Source organism: Scomber japonicus, chromosome 7 (genome assembly GCF_027409825.1).
Source record: "Scomber japonicus isolate fScoJap1 chromosome 7, fScoJap1.pri, whole genome shotgun sequence".
Classification (NCBI taxonomy): Eukaryota; Metazoa; Chordata; class Actinopteri; order Scombriformes; family Scombridae; genus Scomber; species Scomber japonicus.
The window spans coordinates 7,817,777-7,831,821 of record NC_070584.1 but is presented as its reverse complement, the minus strand read 5'-3'; the positions used below and the strand labels follow the sequence as shown (position 1 = coordinate 7,831,821).

The window sequence follows — 14,045 nt, the reverse complement described above, 5'->3', positions numbered from 1 at the left end:
CAAGAACATGAAGTCTATGATGATATGCCATTCCCTTGCCAGGCTGTGTGTGCTAAAGTTTCTAAGAAGTTTTTTTTCTTTTTTTTAAGGATGCAGATTAACTCGACGTCAGGATTCCCTGACCCGGAAAGAAAAGAGAAATATTTTTTTTAAAGAGATACATTAACTGTCGCTTCTTTTTTAATTTTTTTTTTTCGCGTGTATTTTCTAGCTGTACGTTTGTATGCAAACCAGTTTAGACACTGTATACGTAGCTGTAGAGTAGAGTAGAAGAAGGTTCTGCTTGTTTTTTTGTCTGTTTACTGATGCGAAATGTAGCAAATGAGATCCTCGCTGACATGGCAGCTTCGGGTAAAGATACATGTCACTGCATTTTTAAGGAGTAAATGTATAAGGCTTGATGTGTCACTGACAACAACTACAGTACATTACCATACGTATGTAATCTGAGATAAGAAAAACGGTTGCTACTTCCTCCACTTTTTCGTCGTTCGTCCAGCTATGAGTAAACTCCGGTTACAGTACAGAGTGACAGCTTTTTGAAGAGGCTCTTCAAGACTACGAGACTCACACCGCAGCAAAGGCATGACACGAAAATGGGCGCTCTTTAGGTGCTGAGGACACTAGTGATAAACTGAGGATGTACAGGGTAAAGATGGTTGTTGGTGACTGTGGTGGTGGGGGAGAGGGGCGGGACGGGGGGACGGGGCTCAGCACAAGGGGAGGAGGGATAAGGACAGGGACCTATTTACATCTTTAAGTCTTTTTCGTTTTGTCTTTCAACTCTCTTGAGATTTGTTCACATCCTCATCTGTCCGGCTCGTCTTCTCGACAGCTTTGACCTGAGACGTGGTGGGAGAGAAAATGCGTTAATATCAAAATGTTTTTTAACTGTGCTTTTTAAATTGAGCTGTCGAATGAGTTTTTACCTGATAGTCCCGGCAAGGAGAGGATTAAACGCGTACAGCCAGTCATGCATGTCCTTGTCGTTATTGGCTTGAAGCAATATTCCACGATGTTCTGTACACACGGCGAATGTGTTTGGGGTCTGTTGGGAAAGGATAAAAAAAAAAGCTTCTTATAACACGTCTGATGTTTTAACCAATAAGGCAGCAGGAAGCTTGATAAAAAAACACCTACCTTCAGCATTGCCTGCTGGTCCTCGCTGTACTCAACCTGGGCTGAGGAGAGATTGAGAATAGCCCGCTCCACAGTGTCTCTCTCTGAGTTGTAGATGTAGACGTACGGCCGCCGCACCACTACGTAACGCTTCACCCATCCGTTGGTGTGTGGCTCCAAGAAATGCAAGTAACCCTTCTTGGACACAATGGGGCTATGGAGAAACGGACGAAATATTACCACATGTGAGATTAGGACAGATGTTTCCACGGCTCAGAGTGATGAATTGTTTTACAGCTGCTGCAGTAAACTCACCTGACTCTAATCTCCTGGATATCAGGAACATATCTGCGGGTCTGAGGCTTGCCTTCAGAGACTCCGCCGTTGGACTTTTTGCCGTCTGCGTCCGCCTGCTGTGTGTCAGGACCGGGGCTGACAGCCCGAGAGCGAGGCGTAGGAGGTCTACAGTACAGAAGGCAGAGTATAATATTATGCAAAGCTCCTTACACTGTGTGACTGAAGTACTTTGCAATGAATGAGCAAGCAGCTACATTACCATCCTTACTGCTTCATATCATGTTACAACCAATCGTTTTATTCTAAGGCTGAGGTGCCGACTAATGATGACAATTAATACATAACAATAAGCAGACAGGTACGTTTTAGGACTGACCTGAGATCAGCATTGCCATAGCAACCCTCCACCAGGGAAGGGCATGTGGAAGAGGGTGTGATTGTGTTAAGAGCGGTGATTGAAGTGGAGTCTCTCAGTGTTGTGACGGACATCTCTGAGATCTGTGACACACACACACACACACACACACACACACACACACACACACACACACACACACACACACACACACACACACACACACACACGTATGCTGCCTCAACAAAAACCTTTGTTTTCCTTCATATGTAAGTTTAAATGTGAGTCTTTAAAACACTACCTTGCTTTCACTGGCGCTGATGCACACATGGCTGTACTCTCTGTTGAAGGAGTGAGTGAGCAGCCGCAAACACTGTGTGTAGAGAAAGGATAAAAGACCATGAAATGTCTTCTTAGATACAAGAAGTACACATGCAACAACATAAAGTAGATGGTACACAAAAGTCAAGCTGAAGTTCAGTATTCAGTGAGTAATTCAGCTGACCTTGGCAGCAAGCTCCCTCTGCCTCTCAGTGGTGATTTCGGAGCTGGAGCTGACCTCCTGGTCTACCTCTGGGGGCTGAGGGGTCTCACTCAGATCGTCAGTGACACAGGTCTGCAGGGCCTCCTGTCCCATGAGCAGGGTGGACTCCAGTTTCTCCCTCAGCAGGAGGTAATGTTTGGTCTTCTCCACCTGTGAATGTGGAGGAAAACATCACAATTACTGACCACAGACACCTTCTCTTGCTTATATTTAAAATCTGATCCCATGATAATCTTTTCTTTCTAGGACTTTCCATTAAAGAATAATATTCTGTATTCTTCTTACTGTCAACATCCTTTCTCTACACTGTCTGTGCCACTCAGCCCATTATTTAGTACTGGAGATATAACTCTTTAAAAAGACAAATATGTAATTTAATTTTTAAGCAATAAAAAGGTAATCCAATTGGTTTTAGCAAATGTCTATCAAACTGGAGTATGAAGTGTATTTGGTGTGGAAGTATTTACAGCAGCAGGATTGTGTGTGTGTTTGTTTACACCTGTCCTCCATAATATTAATTATGAAAAAATAAAATAATTAAATTACGGCATGTTGTCATAGAGCTGGAGAGGCACATTAATCTGTCTTCATGTGTTAACTGTAAATGTGTGCAGTAGAAAAGTAAATTATGCTCCTCACATCTTGAAGAAGACTGAGTTTCTCCAGCTCCCATTGGTGGTCCAGAATGAGGCTGTCACTGCGAGGCCTCCACCCAGCCAGGTTCTCCTCTCCACGGACATAGGCCACTGAGGTGTCCAGCACCCGCCTACGCCTCCTCTGCATACCTGGGTTGGAACGGGTGCAGGATTAGAAAATGTTCCAGAAGTGAGTTAAATGTAAAATGATAACATTGTGTTGACTCTTACCTGGGCTTCCTGCATCCGCCAGGTGACACAGACTCACTTCATAAACTCCTGTGACACGATTTCTACAAATAGAAGAAGAAAAAAAACCCAGCTCAGTATCAGCAGAGAGGATGCAGGAGCCGCGTAATGTTTTGATGCTTTTAAAATTTTAAAACTCACCCATCTGCCGCTCTCAGGCTTCCAGTACCAAAAAGGTTGCGGATAGAGCGTGAGGCTGAGAGCTTTGTGTCCCGGGAGTAAAACACCATGCAGATATCTTTGGTTATGACTGCGGGCTGGGTGCAGTTCTCCATCTGTGATTGATAAAAACAGGAATGATTTCTGACATAAAGCCACTCACATATCCCCTCTGATACTCTCACAACTATCTCATGAATCCAGCCACTGTACTGCACCTCTAGGTAGGCTGAGAGGGTCATGTAGATCTTCTCCCCGTATGGAGTGACTCGGTTAAGAAGCAGGGAGTTGTGCATGGAGCTGTCCCAAGCAGTCTCGAAGCGATAGAAGGTCCTGAGGTGGTCCGAGAAGCCGGAAAAATTTATTAAAGGGCGAAGTTTAAGTCTTTCTACCTCAAAAAAACAAAACTAATTAGCAGTCAGAGCTGAACTCATGCTGCAGACAAATTCTACACTGAAATTCCAAATATTACTTCAATAATCAAAACTACTTAACATACAGAAAGATGTGCACTAAAGTTTCTATTGATACACTAGGATTACAATAAATTACTACTATTATTTGCATTGTGCAGTATTTAAACATTGCAGTTAGTATTTATAAAGTTCTAAATGCAACAAAAGTACAAATGAAATCTGTTTGCATGCAACAGGCTGACGTTGATGCTCTGCCTTGTACAAAACACCACCAAAAAAAAGCAAAGAGCAGAGATGACTATTAGTATAGAAAAAAAGGAAAGGAGAGGGTGGGGGCTAGAGGAGGGATGGGGGTGAGAGACAGCCAGATGAAATGAGGGATAGGGCTGTGAAATACCTATGGTCAACTCCCAAGGAAATGCTGTGAGAAAGAAGAAATTGGCAAAAGAATAAAAAAAAAAAAGGAAAAGAAGTGAGAGTCAGGAAAAGTATGTTGTGGTTGTGAGCTTGCTTTGTGTGGCTGGGATGGTGTTTGTCTTTTTTTTTTTTTTCCTCCACACTGTTATCTCATCTGTGCCTTATGTAAACACAGCTATGATGGTACAAGCTCACCCGTAAGAGACGGTTGAGAAATCCTGCGGAAGGCGCTCGATCGACTTCTCATCCTGCTCTACCGTTGGAAAGGTCAAATAACAGTACATGACCATTCCTCAAGCAAAAACAATACTGCTTTCTGTTAGGCCTCTGATTTACTCCATACGTTAATGTACACCCCCAACCCCCCCCCCCCCCCATTTTTTTTTTTTGCCTCAAGGGGAAATAATCACACACTGAAACCAGTTATTATTCTGGCCCGCGGCCCGGTTGCAGCCTTAAATCTAAAAAGGATAATCCGAGCAAGAATTGTAAAGGGAAACTAAATGTTTCTGTAAGCCATAAAAACAAGGCTGAATGGACTCTTCATGAGGTTCAGATGTTGGGCCCACTGGCCTTGGACTGAAGTGACCTTGTGGGAAAGTGGGAAAGTGAACAATGTGTCACCCAGAAGAAAACAAACAGTACTGAGAGTAGAGTGGTAAAGAGAACTCGCTGCTCTTGGGAGACTCGAGGATATTGAGCAGCAGAGATGGCCTGTTTTTTTTTTTAACAATTAGCAAGCGCGTTAACACATACGGATTCGCACATCACACACACACATACACACACACGCACTCGCGCACACTTCTTTCCCAGTAGTAGAAACCTGTTTGCTTACACTACAAGGAAGCAATTTCCTCTTTGCGCTACGCCGACATGTGCTTTTCTGCGTTTTACTACCTCCTAAAAAAATTGCGGGAGCCAGGATTGAAGTCATGCTCGCTGGCGTGACATGTGAGGAACCGTTTGTTTCGGGTTTTTGGCAGGAGTTTCAATGTGGTACAAGCAAGATTTAAAAATATTCACAACATTGCAGCGATTTTGGGCAAAGTGCTACTGCTGAGGTAATGGTTCACTGGATTGCATTTTAATTGCTACATTTGAAATAGCCTGCCAGAAGGGGTACTGTAAATGATTTGATCTATATTACAGCACTTGATGACTAGTGTTCCCGTTAATATTCTGTAGCTGTGTTGAAAAATACTCTATGTCTCTTGGGATTAAAGGTAATTAACTAGAGTGTATCCATGGAGTCAAAGTATTGCTTCACTGTAAAAGCCAAGCGTATGAAAATAATAAATAGCATGGAGAGAAGAAAGTGGGAGGACAGTTGAACCGTTGTAATAATGGATCACTACCACCCACTACTGGCATGTTGTACTAATACCTCTTACTTGCAATGACTTCTTTCATTTCCACCCCTGTAACTCATATGGAGTACAATCATGTTGGACAAATTAGCATGTGTACACAATTAAATATTAACAACAAGAGTACAGAGAAAACCTTTTTGTTCAATATTGGCAACACTTTCTTTTTTTTTCTCAATGTGACCACTTTCTATACTCTTTCTGCATTCAACCTTTATAAGACAGTTCCTGCAGTAACTGCCGTGTTATACTGGCCCCACGACACCTCCAGCAGAGACACGTGAAGCAAAGCGAGCCATGCAGACCCTGTCCTTCATAAACTGCAGCCTGATAACAGCCTCAAACAAACACCCAGCGCAGCAAGAGAAGCGGGGACATGCAGAACCACATCCCTCACTTCACATGAGGGGGGGAAAACAAAGAGGCACAGATGAAGAGCTGACGGTAATGGCATACAGTAGTAGGAGAGAGGGGAAACGAAATCACTAGAGGCTGACTAGGAATGACAGGGTGTAGAGGACGTTTGAAAGATGAGGTGTTTTTGTAACTTAAGAGCATGAGAAGAGAGGCAAAATAATATACCTAGGCATGTCCGAATCAAGAAACTGTCTGCGAAAGCAAAAAACAACATTCCGTTAGTGGACTGGAGGGAGAAAAATGTTAGCATCCATATATACCTCGATGTTAGTCTCTGCCAGTCTGCACAGAAACCTTGCTGGACCACAGCCTGACACGGTGCTGAGCCCTCAAACCCAATTATTGGCCACCGAGGGCATATCAGCACAAACACTGAGGGTTAAAAAACCTAGGGCTGCAGCACCGTGGTCAAAGAAAGGCTGGTTGAGCAGGGCCACTGGACAGTACTGCATGGAGCGTTTGGTTGCTTTAGACTGAAACTCAGTAAACCCGGGTCTGGGTGATGGTGTTGCTGGTATTGTTAGGCTTTTTGGAGAGTGGTTGGGAAAGCAGAGGGGTTAAGCAATAAGCCAAAAACAGATGGTCATAAAATCATAAGTTAAATAGCAACATAGCTTACATTTTTTATATATTTAACTTTGGTAATATGATCAGTTTGACCAAAGGACATTCATTGAAAATTTACATTATCATTTACATTGGAAATATATTGTGAAGACATACTGTATGATACATGCTATAACTTCAGTGTTATTGTGCCACCGTATAGTAGTTGTGTTCAAGGTGAGTGATTTTAGAGGACAAACCAGTGAAGGGTTAATAGTGATTTCTATGCCAGTAATTTCTGCTTTTCTTGAATAAACATACTACTTTCATAACATATCACATAAGCTTTAAAAGAAACCTGCTGCCCTCTAGTGGCTGTCTGCAGAACAACATTAAAGGGGACCTATTTATTTACTTCCAGTTTATATTTTTAATTTTTGACTTTGTATGATTCACAGTTCAAAAAATGTATCCTACACCGGCCATTTATGCAGCGCCTCAGTTCAGCCTCTGTCTCTCAACAGGCAGTCTTAGCTCTTGTCTCTTTAAAGACCCCTCCTGATGAGCCAGCTTTTTTCTGATTGGCCAGCTCTGTGGAAGCTTGTTGAGAGGCAGCCATATCAGAGTTAAGTTACTGCTGTTGCAAACCAAACATTTTCTGCTTTACTGCCTCATAATAAAAGCTTTTAAATTACTAAATAATGGGACTTTTATTGTAAAGAACATGTTCCTCACCGAATTAGTGGAGCTTTGTTAGCAGCCCTAAAAATTGGTCGACACAACAACATGGGGACATCTGCAGCTCTTTGTTCCATGGATTGGTTAGAAATAATGCTGGGAGTTACAGTACAAGCAGAAACAGCTACAGTGATGATGATGTTTGATGAAGAGCTGCAGAAGACCAGCACACCTCCAACAGGTAAATTTCTTTTTTTACTTTGCCCTGCTATGTAATAGAAAAACACTCACAGTGTGCTAGCTCAACCCAAGTTTTGACTCACTTGACTACCCTCAAAACAATGGAAAAAGGCCATAATGTTTGTGGAGTGGCGTGAACTTGCACACTCTGTGTGGATCAAATGACCATGTAAAGAAATCTGTCACAAGCTGACATCAGCTTGGGCTGAAAGTAGAAAAAACTGTTGGAAACAGAGCATTTGAATCGGTCTGAAGCCGGTGCTAACTGCTCACAGAGATCACGTACTACATATGTTGACCTCATTATTTAACACTTTGGTCGCATTTAATATGAACATCTGACATTGTAACATTATAAAAATGAGTGGAAATGAGAAAAGGCAAAATAAGTCCCCTTTAAGCATTACACATTGTGGAAAAATTGATTTTGTTGGCAAAAAAAAACAGTAAATATTTGTTTATTACAAGATGTCACAGTCACAAGGAGCTATATCATTTCTACTAACTTTAATCCTATGGTGAATTCTATGATGTCATTAAAAACAAAGTGTAAATTTCAGTATGATATAAGCACTGACATTATTCTGTTGGGCTGTTATGTCCTGCAATTGTGAGATTATTCAGGCTGCATATTCTCCTTGCTTTTACTCTACTCAAAATAGGCTGCATTAGGACAACCAGGATCATACAGCACATCCAAAAACACAGTTTTTAGGGCTTCAAATAGGACATCAGACATGTTAGTACATTATTAACAGAGATACTATTCGTTGTTATCTACAGTCAGTGATTCTTATATATCAAGAGTTAATCACAGATTTAAATAAAGAAATGATGAAATGTCCAATGTATGACATCATATTGGGTCTAAATCTAGATAGGTCCACTTTGTTAGTGATTTTACACTACTTGCAGTGATACATGCTACTGGATAGACATGCATTTTTATTCCCTATTGCAATGCTACAGCATTATTTGATGAAAGTTTATTTGTACAGCAGTGAAATACAATAAAATGATGTAAATATTAGTGTCATGGTTCTTTAAGTCTATAAGCAGGTCAGTACTGGGGTTAATAGATCTAACCATGGTTGAGAGATGAGACGGGTTAGAGGTGAGGTGATTAACGGGGTGGAATGAAACATGTAGGTGCAATGGTGACAATAAAACAACGGAGGCACAGATTTACACCAAGGAGGGTCGCACAGCCAGCATGGACTGAAGTGAATTCATCATTGCTGATGTGGCACGTTTGAGTTTAAAAAGCTTCTCTTAAATAACTCAAAGGTATCTGATTCACTGTGCTCACGTGTGACCTCCTACAATTAGAAAGAGAACAGCTAAGATTCATGCAGACACAGTAATAAAGATACAACACAAAAGAGCTTGCTGTAGTTTGTTATAACATTCAAGTTGTGCCTCTTCTGCCATGCTTGTTTTCTGACAAGTACAGCTGATTCCCTATGCCATGCATTTGCCCGTGTGCCGTGTTCCAGTGCAGGAGCTGCCACTGTAGTAACAAAGTGAGGTCTTCAGATAAGACTTGTTGATATAGAGTGGTTTCTAAGTTCAGCCGAGCTGCCACGACCTTCGCATAAACAAATATTTCAGTGGTCACAAATATTTCTGATTTGGAATTCGCCAAGCTAATGCAACATACAAAAGATGCATCGTTTGCATAGATCTTGCTGTTGGAAAGCTGATGTTCACACTTGTACGTACCTGTCATCTTGCATGGGTCTGACATACCCAGCAGACAAGATGTTGAGAGAGAGAATATTGGGGTCAATGATGGTCTCATCAGATTCGGGGGTGTTGCGGAGGCGTCCTGGGAAAGCACAAATGTCTCAGTGAGAGAAGATCATATACAATGCAGTGCCATTGTTGGTGCAATGTTTCATTTTCCCTGGAAACCAAACGTACCCACAACAAGTTCACGGACTTCTTTCCATTCCATGTCACCTCCGGACTCATGCACAATGGTGACAGTGATTCTCCTCTGGAGGCCCTGTTGAGTTCAATAAAAAACAGGCAGAAAACAAAGACAGATAGAGAGATGTGGTTATATTTGATTCCATTTAAAATATTCAAACTATTATATTTGCTCACAGTGTGATTGACGTACCTGGTGCAGTAGGAATGTGCCATGGCAAGGCATTCCTCCTCTGTGGTCCACCACTGCGGGGATGTAGCTGGGAAGACACACATGAGAACAGGCTTCAGAAAAGGACCATCATACTTATTTCTTAAATATCTCATTTCATGGAAAGCTCAGTCAAATCATCCCCATCATCTGCTGAGTGAAAATGAACTACTGTGCTGGATGCCTGGTGAGAGGTGACATGGGATACTCACTCTCCATTGGCCTCTAGCTCGCAGATCTCAAAGAATACCATGAGATCATATTTGCAGTGGCAGGGTCCTGCCTGTGGGCGGGTCATGGTTGTCAGCTTGGTGGCAGGTACTGTGTTGAAAAAGGAGGTAGAGAGGGTTATACAGGAAGACAGGGCGAGCGTGAGCACGGAGGAGACTAGTGGCTAACAGCAGGTAGCTGACAACAGCTCTAACACCTACAGAGGAAAGAGAAAGGGAAGAAGAGAGGAAATCAGTGATGCAGGGGCAGAGAGCAACCATTCAGTCCTGTAGAGGGAGCTCCTTTCCATCAGCAGGTTTATAAACAACTCTGCAGTCCTCTCTTAAAGGAGAACACCAATACAATTTCTTGGGTGGCTTCTTGCTGCACAAGGCAGCCTTTGTGCTAGCAAATTAAACATTCTATGCATGAGGAAAAGCATTTTCAGACTCCTTTTACAGTATCAATGTTTAGTTGTTTTGTGTAAATAGTTAAGTGTAGTCTGACTATGTGTACCCTGAAAACAGTACAGCTGGTTAAGTTTGGCAATTTAAGGTAGTTCCCCAAAAGGAGTTCAGAGTTCAGACGGAGTGTTCAAAACAAACAAACACATGCAGAAACAGAAATATAATAGATAGTATGTGACTGTAAAAAATGTCATAAATGTATAAAATATAAGGTATAATGTGCAGTATAAGTTATCATTCCCATCTGAGACACCGCTACTGCAGCAGAAAGGCACACTGATCCAATTCAAGAGGAGCTCAAAGAGGGAACTGCAGGGAGAATCCACCACGCAGGTCGACAGTGAACACAGACACCAGACAGCCGATCCAACTACAGAATCCTGACACAGAAAAGCTCCCTTTTATATCAATTAAAACTGTAATATAATCCAAAACAAAAGGTTTGTAGGCTTGAAAGACACTGAATATTTTTTGTGACACTCTACCTCCACATGGTCAGTTACAGAGCATTGACCCTGCAGCTGAAAGGGCTTCAGTGTTACATTTCTGTAAAACTTTATAACTGTGCCAAGTAATACTTTGCATCCTTTAAATTAATGTTTAATACATTCTACGGTGACTCTTGGCTTTGGAGTAAGTCACACCGAGATAAACACTTGATATAAAAAAGGCTTTCAGTCACAGGATTCTCTTGGATCTGACATCAAGGAACCAACCCGGCTTCTGAGCTTTAATAACTGAACAGATAGAGGTGGGTGGGGCCGGCAGCTGAGCTCGCTCATTTGCTTCCAGTATGAAGGAAGCGGCCAAGCCAGCGGCAGACAGAGCGTGGCATGACAGCGAGTCCACAAGTGCCCCATTGAACACATCTGGGACCAGGTATCGGATCAGCTCCAGTGATTTCTCCTGGTCCGATGAGGCGTCAGAGTCCACTGCTCACACCCAACAACATGAAGCTAAGATGACATGACTTGCAGGGAGACTAATACAAAGACTGTGCAACATAAATTAATGGTGGAAAGAGGAGGAAGAGGAGTGTATTTACCTGGTTTGGACAGAGGCATCACTCTTGGGAACTGTCTTCTGCAAGGGCGCAATGGACTGGTTAAAAAAGTAACGATACATAGTGTTATTTTATGAAAACACAACGATGCCAATGCCTTGGCAGATTTCATAGGCTCTAAAGTACCTCATGACATCTTTACAGAGTGGAAGGAAAGGCTGTTTCTGGTAGTGTCCAAACACCTCAAACACAATTGGCTGTGTCTTGATGTAGTCCACAAAGGATTTTGTAACCTCAACAGCAATCTATAAAAACACATAGTTGGTTTGAGTATTTGGCCTATTAAAACAGAATCCAACACATCATTGGACACGATTTGTGCTGATAATTCTTACATTCTGCACGTGGTAAAAGCCGAGAGGGGGGCCACGGCCTGTGTTTTTTAGGGGTTCAGTAGAGAAGGCCTCATCATGGCGGTGGATGAAGCTGGAATCAATCAAAACAGCAAAACATTTAAAACATTTTGATGTGAAACTGTAAATAGAAGTCATGGAAGTAATGGTGTACAATGAAAACACGTCGGTTGAAATGCTTACTTGAACTGGCAGAAAATGTCAGCATATTCTGCAGAGATGCTGGAAGCCTGCAGGACCGTCACCCTGAAGGTAAACACATTCCCAATCCTGAGGTGCTCCAGAGTTGTGTCGAGCTGGCCGTCTACATTGGCCTTCAGTGGATTCTCCACTTCATCCGCACCAGCTGTGAGGAACGCAAAAAATGAAAATCAGACACAGGTTGCGGCTTGCATTCCAGGTAGCCGGCCAATCGAGCTGTTTGCCGCTGTCAGCGCGCTCGGTTGTGTTCGTGGATGGATGAGGTTTGGCGAGGATTCGGGGCACCGGCTTGAGAATCGGCCTCACCTCCTCCTCCCGGCCCCGAATCCTTCACAGCCGATTCCATCATGAGTCTGTCACGCACGATCAGTCTGGCATGAGTTTAGTAGCTGGGTCTGCCAGACACCACACACACCCAAACACTCAAAACATGCATCCATTCACTCGTAAATACGATTACCCGCACATGTGTTGTTGTTGACCTCATCAGCCGAGGGTCCCATTTCTACATTCTGCCCCTCCCCTTCCACGATACGAAGCTCTTCCTGTGAAATCCCTGTACGGGACAGTCCTACACTGCAGGACTCTGATTGGAACTGCAATAGCAAGGCACAAAACACATGTACATGGTATGTAAATAATTGTGTGTACAGGTAGACAGTATATATAGTAAGTGCAGAGATTGACTCTTACCTTTTCATATTGCTGATCCTCGAATGAGATTTTGGCAGTGCCTGACTGCCTCACTCCTGAGCCGTAGTCGGGAGCTTCCTCATCAGCTGGAGGGAAACACAAAGCACCTTCACTTCACTCCCTCAAGAAGTCACACGCAGCCTGTCCTTTCAACCTCTTAATGCTCTTTATCCAATCAAAAATAAGGCTGAGGTTCCGAGCCTTACCTGATATGGCCTGCACTGCCACCCGCAGGAAGCCCTTCACTTCACCCTTCTCGCTGACGATGGCCACGCGGTGGACGAGCGGGACCGGGTAGAGCAGGTTACTCAGATAAACAAAAGCCCTGGATAAAAGGCAGGGGGAAAAAACGAGAGGAATAACAGAACATTTAAAAAAAAAATAAACTGAGGAGGTGGCTCACACTTTATAAAATTTCACTGGACTGGACAACAGAACACAGAGCTGCAAAGCAACCAAACAGAAGCTGGGACTGCTCTTGCGATGGCCATGGCTGCCCTTTACTATCGCTTCTTATGGGGCTTTTCCTCACCATCTACAAATGATGATCTCATCAGGACATTTATGGGTCACATGCAGTATTCTTTTTTTTTTCTTTCTTTTTTTTTTTTTTTTTACTGTACTGATGAAAGCTTGGTGAGGCTAAGGAGCATGTGTGTAAGGGTCAACTTTGAATTCTTTAAATGATTTCCAAAATATTGGAAACCAGCTCAACACTGAGCTGGAGAGCAGATGTTTTCGTCATGAGCAATGAATTGCATTCCTGAAATAATGACTTCTTTTTTTGCATTACTTAATAATCATAGTTTACTGGACTCAATATGAAAACACTGCACTACATATCCAATGTACAAAGCCAAATAGAGGACTTGTGGCACTTTGTATATGAACTACATCTGAAAATACTTCAAGGGTAGTGACAAAGGCTACATTTAGAAAGGTTTCTCTTTCTTGGTTTTTTCTCTAGTTTTTAACAAATCTACAATAAATCTTGCAGTCAATGACCACTTTTCCACGAGCTAACAGGGGTAGACATTTAAGGGTGGCGAGTGTTAAAAGGGAAAGGCTTATGACAAGATTGGTGAGGTGCAAATAAGGCATGCTCAGGACAAAAAAGGTGAACAAAAATGCTTTCAACTTCTCGACTCAAAGGAATCAAAAGCAAATGGAACAGAAATCATCATACGGAACATGGCTCAGCTTGAATAAAAACTGCCAACAGCTTGATATATTGTATGCTACACCAAAAAAAAGGAAAAAAAAAAAGAAACCAACGAATAACACCAGAAATCAAAGGGCACCTCCCGGGTCGAAGTGCTAATTTGTGCAAAAGAAGGGCACTAGATCATCATCAGACGTATTCAAGTAAAAATTGACAAAAAAGGTCAAAATGAAAAGACTTGTGCTCTGGCATGCCTAAAAGAGACAGCTGCAGTAGAAACCAGCTCTTTCATCTTGAGATTTTGAGTCTTC

The 14,045-nt window shown here is 42.5% G+C and overlaps 1 protein-coding gene across 3 annotated transcripts in view; it reads right to left on the bottom strand.

Moving 5' to 3' along the window:
* Positions 1-708: 708 nt before the first annotated feature.
* The window catches only part of kif1aa (kinesin family member 1Aa), a 34,882-nt gene continuing 21,545 nt past the window's right edge, over positions 709-14,045 (bottom strand). The window contains exons 26-48 of one of the 3 annotated variants that reach the window (XM_053322811.1): positions 12,779-12,897; positions 12,573-12,658; positions 12,340-12,475; positions 11,862-12,024; positions 11,661-11,751; positions 11,452-11,570; positions 11,308-11,363; positions 9,798-9,906; positions 9,568-9,634; positions 9,366-9,450; positions 9,165-9,270; positions 6,144-6,170; positions 3,577-3,691; positions 3,341-3,474; positions 3,182-3,243; positions 2,955-3,100; positions 2,277-2,465; positions 2,073-2,144; positions 1,793-1,914; positions 1,435-1,581; positions 1,141-1,333; positions 930-1,048; positions 709-842 (exon numbers count right to left, since the gene is read on the bottom strand). In XM_053322811.1, the coding sequence (XP_053178786.1) occupies positions 800-842; positions 930-1,048; positions 1,141-1,333; positions 1,435-1,581; positions 1,793-1,914; positions 2,073-2,144; positions 2,277-2,465; positions 2,955-3,100; positions 3,182-3,243; positions 3,341-3,474; positions 3,577-3,691; positions 6,144-6,170; positions 9,165-9,270; positions 9,366-9,450; positions 9,568-9,634; positions 9,798-9,906; positions 11,308-11,363; positions 11,452-11,570; positions 11,661-11,751; positions 11,862-12,024; positions 12,340-12,475; positions 12,573-12,658; positions 12,779-12,897 (2,506 nt within the window). In that variant the 3' untranslated portion in view covers positions 709-799. Of the gene's footprint in view, positions 843-929; positions 1,049-1,140; positions 1,334-1,434; positions 1,582-1,792; positions 1,915-2,072; positions 2,145-2,276; positions 2,466-2,954; positions 3,101-3,181; positions 3,244-3,340; positions 3,475-3,576; positions 3,692-6,143; positions 6,171-9,164; positions 9,271-9,365; positions 9,451-9,567; positions 9,635-9,797; positions 9,907-11,307; positions 11,364-11,451; positions 11,571-11,660; positions 11,752-11,861; positions 12,025-12,333; positions 12,476-12,572; positions 12,659-12,778; positions 12,898-14,045 lie in introns of all 3 variants that reach the window. The other 2 variants (XM_053322809.1, XM_053322810.1) reach the window with 2 other exon arrangements.